The 19,066-nt window shown below is 44.2% G+C and overlaps 1 protein-coding gene and 1 long non-coding RNA gene across 5 annotated transcripts in view; one reads left to right on the top strand and one right to left on the bottom strand.

Moving 5' to 3' along the window:
• CPM (carboxypeptidase M) overlaps positions 1-7,282 on the bottom strand; it is a 33,603-nt gene extending 26,321 nt beyond the window's left edge. Inside the window, exons 1-2 of one of the 4 annotated variants that reach the window (XM_080972031.1) lie at positions 7,262-7,282; positions 3,760-3,916 (exon numbers count right to left, since the gene is read on the bottom strand). In XM_080972031.1, coding sequence (XP_080828157.1) covers positions 3,760-3,913 — 154 coding nt within the window. In that variant the 5' untranslated portion in view covers positions 3,914-3,916; positions 7,262-7,282. The other 3 variants (XM_080972029.1, XM_080972030.1, XM_080972032.1) reach the window with 3 other exon arrangements.
• Positions 7,283-7,393: 111 nt separating this feature from the next.
• Positions 7,394-18,548, top strand: LOC308457843. The gene is made up of 3 exons (XR_013977124.1): positions 7,394-7,665; positions 8,403-8,534; positions 18,249-18,548. It is a non-coding gene; the product is annotated as an uncharacterized lncRNA (long non-coding RNA).
• The last annotated feature ends 518 nt before the right edge of the window (positions 18,549-19,066 follow it).

The following is a 19,066-nucleotide window of genomic DNA, read 5'->3' as shown; positions in this document are numbered from 1 at the left end:
GTGCAAATGAATTGGCACAGCCGTCTCTGACAAGAAGCCAAAAACTGTTGCAAAAACAATTAACACCAAGGAAGTCAATTAAAATGGATATGTGCCTATGTCTTTTTAAGTTGTGCTTTGGTTGAATTATTGACAATAGGTAAGTGTAATACATTATTTGCGGGTTAATTGGTCTTTACCTCTGGAGAGCAATTTTGCATTGTTTATTACCTGTGTATTTTATATGTATATCTTACTTGGTACATGCCTGCTATATACGCATTCAAACACCTTTGATTGACAGAACTACAATTGAAAAGATTACAGTCATATTTTCTTAACGCACCGCATGTTGCTCACTTAATGACTATGGTATAATCCTCCAATGAACTCCTTTTTTTTGTATCATGATCTCAACAGACATTAATCATGAAGCAGAAGGATTCTGCATTACAATTAACCAACTTTTTTTCAGAATCCCTAGACTATATAACACTAATGTCAGAATTATTAAAAAGTTCTAATTGAAGCACAGGGAAGTCAGAACCCTACACATAAAACTCTATGCGCCACTCTGCATGTTTTTGTTTAGAATCAGCAGCAGAGGGTGAGAATCATCCGGGCCAAGTAATTTTCAAAGCCACTGAAAGATATAAGCATTCAAGTGTTTTTCAATAAAATGGTGGCATTTTCTAGTGTAGAAACATACATGTGTATTTACTTGGAATATAAGGTACCAACTTCTGTGACTGGCAGAGCATTGCCTAAATCAGATACACTATCTCTTCAACCTTGTTTCCCATCACAGAGCTGCCACTTGTTCAGAAATGTAAAGGAACCTGCATCCTACTGTAAGATTTGTTCTACTGCAATGTGCTCTGCATGGGGCTACCTTTGAAGGTGGCTCAGAAACTACAACTAATCAGAATGTGTGAGCTAGACTGGTGACTGGGAGCGGCCGACAGAACCATATAACACCAGTCCTCAAAGACCTACGTTGGCTCTCACTGTTTCCAAGCACAATTCAAAGTGTTGGTGCTGACCTTTAAAGCTCTGAACGGCCTCAGCCCAGTATACCTGAAGGAGCATCTCAAACTCCCATCGTTCAGCCTGAACACTGAGGTCCAGCTCTGAGGGCCTTCTGGCCGTTCCCTCACTGTGAGAAGTGAGGTTACAGGGAACCAGGCAGAGGGCCTTCTTGGTAGTGGCGCCCACCCTGTGGAATGCCCTCCCATCAGATGTGAAGGAAATAAACAATGCTCTGACTTTTAGAAGACATCTGAAGGCAGCCCTGTTTAGGGAAGTTTTTAATGTTTGATGTTTTATCATGTTTTTAATATTCTGTTGGGAGCCGCCCAGATTGGCTGGGGAAACTCAGCCAGATGGGCGGGGTATAAACAATAAAAGAATGTTGTTGTTGTTTTGTTCAATTGTTCTTCTGAACAGTTACAAAATACGACACTGTGCATATTTCCCTTTAACATTTTCTACCCAAAATGATAAAATCACAGTAACTGCTTCTTCCTGTTGCGAAGCCTCCGTGCATGCAATTACAGATTATTCCTAGCAAACCCAGATTAAATAGGATTATGTGGACAGATGATGCACTTCTCAAGAATGTAACTTTATGCTGTTTCTCTTAGAATAACTGTGTCACTCATTAGGCAAGGAAAAACTACGGTATTTGGTCTTAATTTTACTATGACACTTGTTGGAGCATGGCATGAATTTGCACAAGTACAAATAACTTGGTCCTAAATGGGTTTTCCTGTGGCGGAACAAATAGACAGAGTACTCTGCCTACCAGAACTCATCGGTTTATGTAGAGGTCAATTTAGATAATGTGTTTTTAAAAAGTCACCATGTATTAACTGTAGACAGCAGTTTATTTGCTGAGATAAAAGTTACAACTCATTAAATAAAAAATAATTACCTGTCAGTGAGCAGTTGTTGGCAAACTTCTTATGTATTGTGATGAATAATTATTCAAATTTTGAAGTAGACCGGCACTGACACCTGTTCACAATGTCATAATTATGCTGTCCCACCTAAAGCTAATCTACATCTAGAGGACAAACAACACACTACGCAAGGAAGCCCATGATTTAATATCCTGTCTTTCTACTTCATAATGTGGGGCTACAAATTTGTTCAGAGCAGTAGCCTAGGTTATAGGGTTTAATCCTTTCATCTGTTCTGTTTTAGTAAGGGTAGGTGCTGGGAATGCAGGTTCCCTGTCTTCCGCAGCTGCATTTCAGAAAAAAACAACACACACACACACAGAGAAATATCAGCTATGCTTCTCCCAGCATAATGTGTGGTTTGATCTTTATGCATCTGTTTGCTAGGGTAGTAAATGTGATTACTCAGTTTCTGCCATGTTGATTGAAATTTACGTCTTAACCAAGTATTAAGATGGACTGCTTAAGTGGAGGTAGTCACCACGCAGTTTCTGCCTTCTTTCTCAAAAGTGTATATGAGCTGTACCATACTCAAACAGTACATCTACCTGTAGAAGCAACTGCCTTCAGAACAAGTATACAATATACCTAAACCTAAGCAATTGCTATTTTGAAATTTCAAATAGCATGGAGAGAGGTGCCACTTACCAGCTATTGATATCATAGGGCAGGTACTAGTCAGTAATCATACAACATAATTCCAAATACAGTGGTACCTCAGGTTAAGTACTTAATTCATTATGGAGGTCCATTCTTAACCTGAAACTGTTCTTAACCTAAAGCACCACTTTAGCTAATGGGGGCCTCCTGCTGCCGTCGCGCCGCCAAAGCACGATTTCTGTTCTCATTCTGAAGCAAAGTTCTTAACCTGAAGCACTATTTCTGGGTTAGCAGAGTCTGTAACCTGAAGCGTATGTAACCCGAGGTACCACTGTAGTATGTTGAATTATAATAGGCAAGTTTTCTAGTGGGATAAATTATCTATAGCCACTAGCCAAGGAAAATGTAATTTGAGCATTCTGAAAGTGTTGTTTTCCCTCACAGCAAATTGTGCTAGCTGCAGAAAAGATATCTGGATCCCTCTAAACAAATTGGTACCAATTGCATATTGATTGCATTATAAAGACAAATAATAATGTAGAAGGGTCCTTGGGGAGGTGTTAAAAATAGCTTCAGGGTATTACCCATGTATTGCAAAGTGCATTTTAAGTAGTTAATCATTCCAGTTATGGGCTAAAATGGCAGAAATATCCCCCAACCCATCCAAAACAGTTTGAATGCAAGACGGTTCATTCAGAGAAATGAAAATATACTGCGTTCGAGCGTACAGAAAATGTACACCTCAGCCCTAAACAAATTGGTGACTCTGACTAGAAAAGGTTGATCTTGGGTAGGTCCTGTCGAAAACCCCACTGTTGAGATTTCATGGGGTTTGGGCGTGGCTCACTCTGTCGGAAGAAGCCACTGACATGTGGCACGCTAAGTCCCATAGGCATTTCTGCCCACCAGACTGTGGGAGATGACTGGCAGTTAATACCTCTCTCCCTACCCAGGCCAGTTAAGTTTCCCCTTTGGTCCACGAATGCATTACGGGGGAGCATAGGAGCCAACTCTTAGGGACCAAGGTCCCTTCAGTCCCCCCAATAAAATATTTGAGGGGTCCAAGACACCCCCCCCATTTGATGGGCATTGCTTTTGAAATGGTGTGGGTGCTATTGACGATGCAAGGTTGGTAATTACCTGCTCCCCCCCCCCCAATTTTTTTTATTCAAGTTGGCACCCTTGGGGAGGAGGAGAGCGAGAGAAGCAGGAGCCGTACCTTGCACCGACTTGCCAATGCTATATAAGTGGGCGATGTTGCTGTGGTCCTTCTGCACAGCCTTCAGGAAAGCTTCCAGCTCCTCCGTATGGTGGTAGTTGAAGTCCAGCGCGGCCACCAAAGGGAGCAGGAGCACGAGGCTGAGGATGCCCATCTCCTGGAAAGAAGCAAGAGGAGCGAGAAAGTCAGGGCAGTGCGAAGAGAGGGAGGTGAAGAGGGTAGATAAGAGAGCCTAGGGCGGCACTGGAGCTCCTTGCCTTCTCCTTCTCAGCGCTGGAGGCAAAAGTGGCACGCAAGTTCCCCGCAGCGCCTCCTTTACCTCAGAAGCAGCAGCAAAGGCGCTTCCCTCCTTGGAAGTCCGACGGGACTCGTCGCGCGCTTTGCTGCTGCTGCCGCCGCCGCCCACGCTCCCAGCTGCTGCTCGCGCCGCTCCTGAGCGCAATCTGAGCCCGGGCGCTGCTCCAGGCGCTCCTGAAGAGGCGCTGGGCCAACCCCTCCGCGCGAGCCCCGCCCCGGCTCCTTGAGTGACGCCGGAGGCAGCCAGTAAGCGTGAGAGGGGACCCGCCCCTCACTCCCACGGCGTCTTTATCAAGCTCCGACCAGCCTATGCCCCCGGCAGGCAGGCAGGCAGGCAAGTCGGCAAGAAGGAAACCCCGGGGGGGAAAGGATCGCGGCGGGCAAGTTGCTACGTGTGCAGGCGCCGGAAAGGCCTCCAGGGAGACCACCCCGGCACACTCCCAAGCGACAGGGTTGAATCACGCCCCGCCGCCGGGGGTTGGCGCGCTTCTTCTCTAATGTGGATTATAGAATTGGAAGGGGGGTCCTCCGGGTCATCTAGTCCAACCCCCTGCAGTGCAGGGATATCATGCAGTTGTTCCATGCAGGGATCGAACCTGCGGCCGTGGACCCTGTTTAGGGAAGCTTTTAATGATTAACAGAGCACTGTATTTTAATTCTTTGTTGGAAGCCGCCCAGAGTGGCTGGGGAAACCCAGCCAGATGGGCGGGGTATAAATAATAATTTATAATTATAATAAATAATAATAATAATAATCTAACCAACTGAGCTGCCCAGCTCCACCACAAGTCACAAACACATTCCACCACTGATTGTGTTGCAGTTTCTTGACAAAAACCAAGCAGGGCCAAATCTGCGGCGGCGTCCGTCCACCCCATGATACCTTGTTATTAGTATTCACATGATTCACATGAAAGATGACAGAGCGTAACAAAGGCCCTCCAGATCAAAATGTCCGTCATCCCCATTTCCCAAAGAAGCTTGTCAGATGCCTACAAGCCGAACACGCATGGGATGCTGTGCTCTCACAATCGCCTTCCTCAGCAGCCGGCATTCCAAGGCTGTGATGGTGCAGGAGGCACTAACTATACAGCACAGAGCCGTCCTGTCTAGATTGCCATAAACAGCAATGAATGAATTTGTTTTATCAAGCTTGGGAAGCTGTCCAGGTTGGAGGCCATCTCCTCCTCTTGAGGCAGTGAGTTCCTTGGTTTAACTATTTGCTGACTGCAGGTTCTTGTACTGAGAGAGAGAAAAACTTCCATCTTACCACTTTCCCTGCACCATCAACCTCTTATCATCTCCAGTATCCTTTTGGAGGCACAACAAAGACCAGAACTCTGCAAATTATTAAATGAGGTCACACCATTTGTATAAGGGCATTCTGATATCGGTAGTTTAATTTTAAATAATCCCCAACACGTGAGGGAAAAAAAAGCAAATTCCAACAGCCTTATAATGGGTTGACATTTTCATTAAGCTATCCACCATGCAATAAACTACCTCAATCAAGGTTTCTCTCTTGGAGATGAATCCTAGGAACTGTACAGCTGAGGGTTGTCTAGTCTCAACCAAATTATACAAGACAAATGGCCATCCAACCTCTGCTTAAGAACCTTCAAGGAAGAAGAGTCCATCACATCTCAAGGTGAGTATGTTCCACTGGTGAACAACTTTTGCTGTCAGAAAGTTCTTCCTGATGCTTAGTCAGAATGTCTTTTCTTGTAACTTGAATTTATTGGTTCAGGTCCTAGCTTCTGGAGCAGGAGAAAACAAGCTTGCTCCATCCTCTGTCCGACAGCCGTTTGTGGGCCAGCATTTGCTATAGGCATCCTAGCAGAAAATAAGGCTCACTGATTGTTTGCTAAGTCAATGAACTCATACTTGAGAAAGAGGAATGGGATGAATAATTTATCTGCATGTCACACACATATCAAGGCACTTTTAAAAGGTGCACACTAAATGTTCAGATGTTCACATTCCCCAGTATGAAGTATCTAGTCCACAATGCATTGTGTACAAAACATGAAGGTTAACCCTTACTTAATTTTTTTATACAAGAGTTATCAGATGGAGAGTGCCTTTCATTTTTTTCTAAGGTTAGAACACATGTGAGAATTAGAATGCATTTAGAACACTGAGATAAGATTGCATGCTACTGTTGTTAATACCTGCCATGAATACTCTAAGCCCTAAGGCTTGGAAATACGAGGCTAATATCCAACAAAGCAGAGGTTGCCAATGTTTGGATTTAGCACAATAAGTACTTTTATTATCCAAAGAAATCTCTGTGTTTGACGTTGAATGTCTGTCCCCATGTGATGAATCAGAAAAAAAGAGTCGCTGCGAGTGAGGGAAGTTGCGGAACATACAGAGCTAACCTAAAGTCCTGCTCTGTGTCAAGGAGCTGTCAAGCGAGCCCAGGTCAACCACAAGGCAGAGAAGCACAGAAGACACAGAACGCAATTAGCTTTTTATTAACAGAAAATAACAACACAGTAGAGTCCTCTGGTTCATCTTAACCCAGCTGAGACATTGCTGAAACTGACCACTAGCCCCGCCCTTGCCCCCTCTAGACTCTCACTCTGGACCCCTCCAAAGCAGATGAAGGCTGTGCCAAGGGAGTGGGCTCCTCTTCTGGGCCTGTCTAGCCCATTGCTCAGCAACATGCAGGATTCTCCTTGAGGAGAGTATCAGATGCGGAGGAGAGCCAGCAAGACTGTGACTGTTCTGCTGCTGTGTAGCAAGGGTAACCTCTGATTCCTCTCTATCTGAGTCTGCGCTCACACTGTGACTTTCAGCCTCTAACCCTGCCCTGGAAGGGCCTCCTTCTCCAGACACACCCCCCCCCCCGTGATGGCTCAAACCTCCTGCTTCTAGCACCTCTCAGCTCATCCCTTCTGCAGACTGCTCTCCAGTGTCCCACCACCAGGATCTAAGTTGTCTTCTTCTGTGTCTTTCCTGGGGGACTCTTGGCCAGGTGGTTCCCACTACTCTTCCTCATCCAGCCAGTCCCTGGCTACTATTACAGCCACTGGCTGATATTACACATCTATATCAGCCTTCTGTTGCATAACATAGACACAATCCTATGCGCACCCAACAGCAAAGTAGAAAACAAAACCATACCAGAAGAAATGAGAGGTGCTGTAGCAGCAACATTGGTCATGCTTGCAACGTCCATGGTAACTCCTGCACCACTTACCACTCATATCATTGTGTACCAATGATGCCCTCATATCATATCACCCAGGCAGAGAACACACTGGTGAACTCATGGCAACCAGAGAATTCCCCCATGTTGTCAAAGAACCTAGAACACACACTGAACTCTGCACAATCAGGTAGCCAGGGAGGAAACCACATTAAATAAGGAAAGACCCACAAGCTCCTAGTTTCCACTTAAATATGTAGGCAGTGCCCCACTAAGAACCAGGCCAACATATACAGCCAGATGCCTGGAGAAGGAATGAGGAAACCCCTTCGCTCAGTTGGTAGAGGGCATGAATGGAGAACCCACAGGTGGAGGCCAGAGACCAGCTGTGGGAGCAGTGCTCCCATGTTGTCAGCAGTGCTCCCACATTTTCAGCTGTCGGAAAACTCCACATGGTATGTGCTCTGTTACCCTTCCTTCCCAGCACATCCTATTCGTGCATCAGCTTTCCCAGCGGGTGCCACTGACAGCTGGTGCTGCTTCTGGAAAGGAGGAGCATTCTGGGTCCTGGGAATGATGATCCACCAGTCTCTAGGACACACCTAGAGACTGACACCCCATCACCCATCTCCCTTAACTCAGCAGCACCTCTTCAACATGTAGGCATTTAGCAGAGGTGGCCTGCAAACTCTATTTTCCTTTGCGCTGGCATTTTCGGGTGATTGTTTATAGTGCAGTACAAGTGTTGTTGTTTTTTAATAGATTCTATTCTTACATGCCATTTTAATCTCATTGGGCCCCCTTTATCCTCTGTTCCAAAGCATATGATCCCCTGAGACTGTGAAGACAGAGATGGAGAACTTGTGGCCCTCCAGATGTTGTTGGACTACAAACCCATCTGTAATACTAGTCTATGTATTATGTGTTCCAGTTCACCAGAGCCTGGAGCAGTTCTAGTTAAGGTTTTATAAGCCGGGGAGCCCTAGAGACCAGTGCCCTGAGGCCACTGAAGAGAGAGATTTCTGGTGGGCTTTCCTTATGCCTTATCTGTGCCAAGCATTTGTTCTGAACAAAGTTGACTGGTCACCATCCTTCATGTAAAGAACACCTCTTACACCATCACCCATTACCCTTCTTGCTGGGCTGATAGGAGTTCCTTCTGACTTTACATAGTCTTCTGCTTTTCTTTCAGAGGTCACTCAGCTCCATTTCATCAGCTTGCCTAAGGAATAGGTTGACCAGGTGGAATTCACAGTCCATTGACTCTGCTTCCCAATGTGCTACTATTGCATGAGGATGGCCAGCTGGAAAACAGCAACAGAAGGTAGGGTGTGTAGACCCAATTTTTAATTTACTCAATAAATGTCCTTGATATACTATGGAAAGCGGCGCCGTTCAGTTTTTTCCATTCATTCCTCTTAAACTGAACTCATAGGAGAGATCAGGCTATCATAAATTCCATTGAACCGTATACTTAGGAGAAACGCACACAGATTAGTGCAAGACAATGCGGAGCAAACAGATACAGCATTGCATATTATTGCCCCGATACCACTCAAAATACCAGAAAGGATTATACTGAGAGCCCTCTGATTGAAGTAGAACCTCTTCGTTTCAATCCAGCTGCAAAAAATCAACTTGTATATTGCACAACCCTTTGCTGCAGCTAGGCTAGCAATTAAAAATGACTTCCTACTAAAAATATCTGATATTGAAATATTTTTCTAGTGTTTGGAATGATGGATCACTATCATGCCATGCAGGGATGAGTTAAGGCAAGCATACATGCTTGGAGCTAGGTGCATGACACACAAAGAGAGCCTAACCAATCACACTCTAGCTGAATTACAAGGAATGCATAGAGCAGTTGGACAAATGTGCAGTGTTCCTACATTTTGTTCTAGAAAAACAATGCAGTGCTGCTAAGTCTCAACTAGCAGCTTGAAGCTGGTCATTTGATTAACTAATGTTGTGGTCAGGATGGGGAAGACAAGGTAATCTACCACACCACATGGACTTCAGATGATGATTCCAGCACACTCACCTGATAAACAGAAGATGATTGCCAGGTGTTCCCAGAGCATTGTAAGTTTAGGTGCATGGGCCTGAGTTTAAAAAGTAGGATATCGTTTTATGTGTGGGCAAACACAAATATGTGGGGTGGGCCTATGGAAGACGAGGACATCATCTGGAGGATAGAGGTTGGGAAAGAGATATCTTGGGGCTTCTGATCTTGTCAGACTCTGGTGCTTTCAGCAATTCTGATGAAAAACTAGCAGTCCTTTTTGTACCTGTTGCATATATAAATAACAATTGGACACCTGATATCTCATCCGCTGGGCAGTGCTACTGGATATGATACCTTCAGGTCTCATAATCTATCCCAGAGGTGGAGAACCTCAGGCCAGTGGATAAATTTGGCCTGCCAGGTCTCTTCATTTGACCTGCATGGACATTTTGGCCAAACCATGTCCACCCACCCTACACCTGACATGATTATGTAATATCAGGTGTGTGGCAGGTAAGGACGGGGCTTCAAAGGAACAACCAGGAGCTTAAAGTGAGCTCCTGGTGGATCCTTTGCTGGAGCAAAGCACACTCCCACCAAGTGTCCCTTGCTCAAGGAGGGGGAAGCACTTTCCATCGAAACAGCTGTTAAAGTGGGGGAAAAAATATCCAGTGGAAACTGATTGTCTCTCCTACCACCATGGGCCTTTCAAACACCCCACACGGTACTTTGAAGTCCTCCCATTTTGCCCACAGACATGTCTTTGGGAGGACACCAGGAGTAAATTATTCCTGCTGAGCGTTGCTCAAGCAATGAGGTCTTTACAGGCTCTGGTGTGTTCTGGCTTCCTGGCTTGGCCTTTGTACAGCCTCATTTGTCTTGTGATCCTGACTTCCTCTTCGGACCCAACTACTGGCTAGTCTCGTGGAAGTGTGCAGTGCAAGTTTCACTGCTAAGTTTCTGCCATTAGGTTTAAAACGGTTTTATTTCAGGCCCTCATGACATGAATGATGTTCTAAAGTTTGATTCTTCAATGTTTTAATTTACGTTCAAAATTGTGTATATTCTGTGTTTTAAGCCACCAGACGTGGTGAAAAGCTCAGTATACTTCTGAAAATCTATATTCCAAAAAAAAGAACTCATCAGTAGCAGCCCTGTGACCTGGCTAATAGCTCAGCAGAAAAGAACAAAGCAAGAGGATACAAGCATTGTGAAAAAGGAACAATGAGCCTACATTAAGGATAGAATCGTTCTTTTTTACATTATATCTATGAGAATGTTCCACTAGTTACACTCGCCAATTAAAACAAAACTAATATGTCAGTATAACTGATGGGACATGGTGCTCCAATTATAAACAGATTGTGTGGCATCTCTGGTGCAAACTTTAGTTACCTACAAAATAACTTCTCACTTCTAGTTTCTGTGCGTTGTATCTATACCGGACTTCTTCAAATGGATGGGGAGGAATTCAACATAGCACTATGCAGCTCACTCAGTCAGCCGAAGCATTTCTGCTTGCCTGACAGAATAATCTGACCCCTGCCAGTTAATTTAGGTGGGTACAAGGAATGGGAAAGCCACATTGCACTAGCAGGAAGCCCTTGCATGGGCTTCTGCTGGTGGGGCACATTACCTGAATCCTTCCCATAGTAAATGCACAGGCTGCAATACTAACCCTATTCCATTGCTCCGCTGAACCAAATAGGAATTACTTCCAAGTAGGCATGGTTAGGAATAGGGACATGGGTGGCGCTGTGGGTTAAACCACAGAGCCTAGGACTTGCCGATCAGAAGGTCGGCGGTTCAAATCCCCGCGACGGGGTGAGCTCCCGTTGCTCGGTCCCTGCTCCTGCCAACCTAGCAGTTCGAAAGCACATCAAAGTGCAAGTAGATAAATAGGTACCGCTCCGGCGGGAAGGTAAACGGCATTTCCGTGTGCTGCTCTGGTTCGCCAGAAGCGGCTTAGTCATGCTGGCCACATGACCCAGAAGCTGTACTCCGGCTCCCTCAGCCAATAAAGCGAGATGAGCGCCGCAACCCCAGAGTCGGTCACGACTGGACCTAATGGTCAGGGTCCTTTACTTAGGCATGGTTAGGACATTGCTGTAGTGTATTTGCAAATGTCTATCTATCCTATTTATTTCGTTAACTGCCGTGCCACTTGCTTGTTGAATGGTCTCTTTAAATGTGAAGGTTCATTATTGTTCCACAAGATGTGTATGTCTTTAAGGGCCAGAGCAAATAATGTGACCCAGTTTTACAGCTGTGAAGGAGTATAGCAGGTTCTGTTAAGTTGTGTTAATTAAGCTGTGTCAGCAATTGGGTATAGTATAGTAGAGTAGAGTAGCACCTAGCTGTCTCAGTACCCGGGGGGGATGGGTTGGTGGTTGGGTCATGCTTGTTGATACATTTAGTGTAAAAGCAGTTTTTGTTTTTGTTATTAAAACCTTGTTAAAGTTATTTTTGAGTTCCTTGTAATGCGTGGTCTCCCCAGCAAGCTTTCTGCAGCGCAACTAAACTGCAAATAGCCAACACGGCTATGATTAATGCTGATGTTTGATTGCTCCTTAAGGCCCGGCTCCTTCACAGGCTATTGAAATAATAGTCTACACCAAATAAATGCCTGCACCATATAAAGATACTGCAGTATTATAAAAATAAATGATCATAAAATATAGATGGGTGCTAAATGCCTACAATACCACAAGTTTTTCACAGTGATATAGTGGGGGGAAACACTATCCTAAAGTCACAGGTCTTTCTTAAGATACAATGCCTTGTTTCTTTTTTTATAAGAACCATTTCTAGCTTAACTTTTTCCATTTCTGCAGCTTGGAGGAAACGGGGCAGAGATGGAATGCTGATTTGGCTAAGGTTCTCTTGGGCTTCAGAGATTCATATTATATAGGGATGGAGTGGGAGAGGAATAAAGGGAAAGGGACCCTGGGAAAGTCCACATAAACAATTAATCTTGCAAATAGGAGACAAATCCCCCTGGGAAAATGATAGTACGGAAATCATGAAAAGTAAGCTGAAAAACATCTACTTCTCGGAACCAATGTGTACAGGAAGAATGACACAGATGGTGTCTATTGACAATGTTTTTTTCTCACGATAGATGTTTGTGTTGTCCTAACAAACCAGTAAGACAAAATAATTTACTCACTTAGCACCTCTTTTTTAGGAGCCTAGGTTGTGTGCCCTCTACTGAAACATATAGTTATTTTGCTTAAGAAATGTAACATTTTATAAATAAAATTTATTATTATTATTATTATTATAACATTTTGAAATTATTCAATTTCTGTCCTGTATTTATTTATTTATTTATTTATTTATTATTTAAATTTGCATGCCGCTCTTTGTCTGAAGGTCTTAGGGCAGTTCACAGCATAAAAATAAAAATGAAAACATAAGAGACGTAATAAAAACCAAAACAAAGCAAAACTATAAAGCCCCCTCCCACAAACACATTTAAAAGGAATATAAAATGTTAATCAGTCAAAGGCCTAGATAATGAACATTTTTGCCAGGTGAGCTTCCCTGGGGAGCACAGGTGCTGGGTTCTGCCCAACTTTGTGATGTGTCATGTCACATGCACGACATGTGAGTGATGTCATGTTGCCGGTCACAAGGCCTGCCATGGCCACAGAGAAACAGGACAGAGTCTGTTGCAGCTGGAGGGAGGCCCAGCAAGACCCACTGCAGGCCACAGAATATTGAGGGGGCCGCCTCCCCCTTGAAAATTTTGCTATTCCACAAACGGAGAGCCACTGCAAAAAAGGCCCAAGGTCCAAGTATTTTTGGTTAGGACATCCTTGAGCTGAATTAACATGATAACTGAACTACTGTACCATTCCCATGACAGCAAGAAATGATGTTTGTGTCAGTCTAGGCACAGCTTTGCATCTTTCACCTTGCATATACAGTGGTACCTCGGGTTACATATGCTTCAGGTTACATACGCTTCCGGTTACAGACTCCGCTAACCCAGAAATAGTACCTTGGGTTAAGAACTTTGCTTCAGGATGAGAACAGAAATTGTGCTCCGGCGGCACGGCGGCAGCTGGAGGCCCCATTAGCTAAAGTGGTGCTTCAGATTAAGAACAGTTTTAGGTTTAGAGCAGACCTCTGGAACGAATTAAGTACTTAACCCGAGGTACCACTGTATAGGCATCTAAGGAGGGCTGGTTTACATACTTCAGGGCTTCAGAAGAAACAGTGGGGCAGCAGATGGAAACAGGCAGATGGATGCAGATGAAGCACATCAATCTAGCCCTCTTCACCAGCCTTGATCTGCTTCTGTAGTGTCAGAGGAAGTGTTTTCTTAGACCCCCACTGATAGGAGAGCTGGGCCACAGAGCAGTTGTGGTCTCTCTTTTCCCAAGCCTCAAGGTTGTGGAGTTTTGTGTTAGGGCCAGGATGTTTGGACAGTGTCCCACCAACCTGATGAGGGCCCCAACAACATGTGGGCTGAGCATGCATGGGGTGCAGAGGCTGTTCCACTAGCGCAGTTACGGCACATCTCCAGTCCTGGAGCAATGCAAGTATAGAATTGCTCTGCTAGACTGTACAGTGGTACCTCAGGTTAAGTACTTAATTCGTTCCAGAGGTCCATTCTTAACCTGAAACTATTCTTAACCTGAAGCACCACTTTAGCTAATGGGGCCTCCTGCTGCTGCCGCGCCGCTGGAGCCCGATTTCTGTTCTCATCCTGAAGCAATGTTCTTAACCTGAAGCACTATTTCTGGGTTAGAGGAGTCTGTAACCTGAAGCGTATGTAACCTGAAGCATATGTAACCCGAGGTACCACTGTACTATCATAAACTATATTATAATGCTCCATGATTATGCCAACACAGGGTGTCGATATTTCTCGTATCTTTTGGGGAAGACCATTCATGGTGGTTTGGAAAGTAGGGTCTGAAATTATACCGTCACCATCAGACAATGCCCCACTGATTGACTTATAAAAGGCACTCTGTTGTGTTGGGGTGACATACTGCCTACCCTTACATTTCATTAACTGTTTAACCGGACCCTTTTGAACTATTCCTTCCCTCTTCTGGAGGGGAAACTTCCCTTCTGTTTCACAGTTCATGGCTTCTTCATTTTTCTCCTAGCAACCTTGTCAATACACTTTCCAAACACTGCAGGACTACAGCCAAAACAGTTTAGAGCCATCATATTTGTGAAAAATGTCTGTTCTTCTGCAACAGCCTCTCAATTGTTAGCTTAAGAAAGGCTGGCACCCTGATGATTTATCCCTACTGGTATACCAAGACTAGCATTTCCCTTCTTGAATTAGTTAGCCAGTTGGTTCTGGTTCATGCAGAAGTTCTTCCCTACTGTAGTCTGTGTAAGAATTAAGCTGAGAAATAACTGTGAATCCGGCATAAAGTTTTACATTCTAATCATTTTGTTTTGCTTGCTGGAGAGCAGATTTATAGAATTGTAGTAAACATTTGGCCCAGTAAAAAAACAACAGAAAGTGAATTGTGACAGTAGCTGTCAAGCAAAAAGGTTCTCGAGGTCCCAGCCCTTTTACTTGATATCCCTTCACTAGAGATTCCAGGGATGTGATATAAGGCCCTCTCATTGCGCTCTCTCACATTTCCATCTGTCCATGGCAACACTAATTCACAGCTAGTAATTCCTCATATCTGCCAGGCAGAAATAGATTGTAGATTGTACATTGTCATCTGCATAGCATGCTCCAAGCTGTTCACCCTGAATGCAAAACTATGGCCAAGCTAGGTGTTCTCCATCTTACATTTGTGCAGCTGGCTATTCTTGCCTAAGTGTATTCATGTCTAATATTGATCTGTCTCATTTTTGTAATGTATCTGTAACTTTTTTTAAAGCTATTTTTGTTTAAAATAAATCAGTATGTGGGACAGTCCAAATTTCCTCTACCCCCCATTAGTGTATGTGTATTCAACTGAATATTTAATATTTCAGAGTATTTCATTTTGGCCTGAGTATGTACAAAATAACAAATCCCAAAAGCTGGAAACAAGAAAAAGAGCAACTGCCATGTAGCAATGCACAAAACCAGCCAGTTGTTTTCATGAACACTTCATCCTGGCATTCAAATTTAAAAACAATACATTTGGTGAGGCCTAAGTGCCATCTGTTTTGGAATGAATCTTTCTTTGTCCTTTGGAAAACTGAGCAAGTCTTGGAAATACAGTATTGTCTTACGGTTTACCACAAACTCATTATAGCTTATTGTACCACAAGAAGGGAATATGGAGTGAGCAAAAGCTCCTGTATATTTGACCAAATAAATTAATGTAACCTGTTAAACTGCTAACGTTAAATGAACTTCTGTATTAACTTTAGGACAGCTTGTCCAAGTTGCTAACACAAGTAACAACTGAAGCATCCTGGCAGTTCAAACTCCATGGAATTGTATGGAGACACAACTTGCAAAGGGGCTCAAAATTAACTTTGCAGCCTAATTTAATTATTATGGAGGTCCAGTTTTTGTGTTTTGCCCTTTTTGGACCTGCAGATCTTGATGTTTGCAGGCTCTGCTCCACAGGCAAAGAAAATACACAGTGATGACTACCAATTTGTATAGCTTTAAAAGCGGATTAGATAAATATATAGAGGATGAAGCTATTAATGGCTACTACTGAAAGTGTAGGAAGCAGTATGCCTATAATATAGGCTTCCTCAACCTCGGCCCTCCAGATGTTTTTTGCCTACAACTCCCATGATCCCTAGCTAGCAGGACCAGTGGCCAGGGATGATGGGAATTGTAGTCTCAAAACATCTGGAGGGCCAAGGTTGAGGAAGCCTGCTATAATACAAATTACTGGGGGGAAACAAGGAGGGAGAGTGTTGTTGCGCTCAGATCCTGTTTGTGGGTTTCCCAAAGGCATCTAGCTGGCCACTGTGAGAGTAGAATGCTGACTAAATGGACATCTGGTCTAATCTGGCAGAACTAGAGATTTCATACTTTATGATCTGGAGGAAGGACTGGTAATACTAGTTTTGAAGTTGGTTAATGTTACTTTAGCTTTAGTGACATCTACTGTGGCAACAGTGTATGACCATTTTACAGAGTTTTTCCTTTTTTTAAATCATTCCTTTCAGTTTCTTTAAACTATTTATGGTCTCTGGATTTTTCTACAATCCATCTGAGACACAGTTATAATTCTTAACAGAACCTGCTTCTTACTTATGATAGACAAGGCTGTACTTAACACACAAACAAATTCAGGTTACAGGTAGGTAGCCGTGTTGGTCTGCCATAGTCAAAACAAAATTAAAAAAAATAAATAAAAATCCTTCCAGTAACACCTTAGAGACCAGCTAAGTTTGTTATTGGTATGAGCTTTTGTGTACATGCACACTTCTTCAGAATGCACACGAAAGCTCATACCGATAACAAACTTAGTTGGTCACTAAGGTGGTACTGGAAGGGGTTTGTTTTTTCCCCTGACACAAATTCAGGTTGTACCAAAAACTATTTGGAAAAAGAAACTACTGATTCTATGGATGAAAAAGTCAACAACTGGTTGAATCTATCTCTAATAACAAGCAGGTCTTGTGTACAACAGCACAGTCCTAACCATATCTACTCAGAAGTAATTCATGTTGAATTGAAAGGAATTTACTCCCAAATAAGTGGGATTAGGATTGCTGCCTTAGGGACAGAGCACAAGTAAAGGTATGCCTTATAGTCCTTATATTAGCAAAGATGGAGATTAATTTTAGGCGGTGCACTGCATAAGGTAAAGTAGTGGTGGGGAGCTGGTGGACTAGATCCAGAGTCCTCCACTTTGACAGGTGGGTGGGGTGAGACTTATTTTTTACAAGTAAGCCCATAGAGGACTGGGCTACCAGTATGGAATCCTATACACATTTATGTGGGAGTAAGCCCTATCAGAGGGATGCGGGTGGCGCTGTGGGTTAAACCACAGAGCCTAGGACTTGCCGATCAGAAGGTTGGCGGTTCAAATCCCCGCGACGGGGTGAGCTCCCGTTGCTCGGTCCCTGCTCCTGCCAACCTAGCAGTTTGAAAGCACGTCAAAGTTCAAGTAGATAAATAGGTACCGCTCCGGCAGGAAGGTAAAAGGCGTTTCCGTGTGCTGCTCTGGTTCGCCAGAAGCGGCTTAGTCATGCTGTACGCCGGCTTGCTCGGCCAATAAAGCGAGGTGAGCACCACAACCCCAGAGTCGGCCACGACTGGACTTAATGGTCAGGGGTCCCTTTACCTTTACCTTAAGCCCTATCAGAGAATGGGACCTCTAAGTAAACATGTAATGTCACACTGGGTCGTGCCCAATTAAGTCCTCCTTTTAGCGGTGGGATTTCTACTTGTGCAATGGAACTGCCTCTTTCTGCATGCCTCCTGCAATCTGCTCCAGAGTGATGGGGCAATTCCCCAAACAGGGTATGCTGGGAGAGGAAATCTTGTTGCACAAGCTGAAGTACTTTTTTTCTAACAGGAGGATTTTGTTGGATACAATTCTTTGCTCCAGCCAGGGTCCCAGCATCATTTCTCTGGGTACAATGTAGACTTACAACACAGGGTCCTTCCACTCCTTCTCCAGAAACAGGAAGATGGATCATTGTCCTTTAGCTTCCTTTATATTTATAAGCAGACATTGAAGTAAATACATACACATGCATGTATTGAATTGTAACACAGGAATGGGACAAATGCCCTTTACACAGTCCCTGGGATCTAATGTTAGTTCTTCTATATCCTCCGGAGACAAGAGGCTTAATATATCATTAATATGTATCTGTGGGCCTTTGAATCCTATCAGCAGCACTGGCTTCCCGCTGTCGCTGGGATCTCAAATGTCCCCGATCATCATTATAATGTTTGTCCCTCCCTCTTGCTGCCAGTCCCTGTCGCACACTCCTGGTTCCTCCTGCTGCCCGTGCATGGGACTTGCAGCAGGAGCGAAGGCACTCTGGAGCCGCAGTTCTCGAACAAGAAAGCAAGAGAGTTTTCTGCAAAAGCGCCTTCTCTTTCTCTTCTCTTTCTCTTCCGTGTGCCAACAGGGAGGTCTGATCCAGCAGCTGACTCCTCCGAACGTTGCATGATCCTCTCTAACACTGCCTCCGATTTGCTCCAGCAAATCTCCAGCTGGGAAATAAGGGAAGGGCCAACAGCTCGCTGCTAGAGCACATGCTCCGCAAGCAGAAAGTCCCGGGTTCATTCCAGGTAAGGTCTGTGAAACACTCCTGTTTGCAAACGGCCAGCCATTGCAGAGTCTACTGAGCAAGGTGGCCAACGCTCTGACTCGAGGTACTTTTCTGTCTGCCTAATATATACATACACACACACACACACACACACACACACACACACACACACACCACTGTATATATATGTGTGTGTGTGTATAAATATCCTCCTCCAGTAATAATAATAATAATAATAATAATTTATTATTTGTACCCCGCCCATCTGGCTGGGTTTCCCCAGCCACTCTGGGCGGCTTCCAACAAAGATGAAAAATACACTAAAATGTCACATATTAAAAACTTCCCTGAATATCCCCCGAGGGGGGATATATATATAAATATAAATATATATAAATTAGGCAGACAGAAAAGTACCTCGAGTCAGACCGTTATATATATATATTGGAAACTCCAGCTCCACGACTGGGCACGGTATAGGAGACACCACGCCCCCCCCGCTTTGTTTTTAAGGAACCTGCCTCTCAACCGCTGACGAATCAGAAGAGTGGGGAAATATAGCCCCTCGATTGCTCTGAAGGGGTTTTCACGACCCAAGCAGGCCCCGCCCCCACATCGGGCGTGGCAGCGAGGGGGGGACGCGCTGCTAGTGCGCAGTTCGCGTCCGGAAGTGA

This window comes from Podarcis pityusensis (genome assembly GCF_964106645.2).
Source record: "Podarcis pityusensis genome assembly, chromosome: 10".
In the NCBI taxonomy this organism is placed as follows: Eukaryota; Metazoa; Chordata; class Lepidosauria; order Squamata; family Lacertidae; genus Podarcis; species Podarcis pityusensis.
Note: the sequence above shows the minus strand (reverse complement) of the source record. Positions and strands in the feature narration are given on the sequence as shown.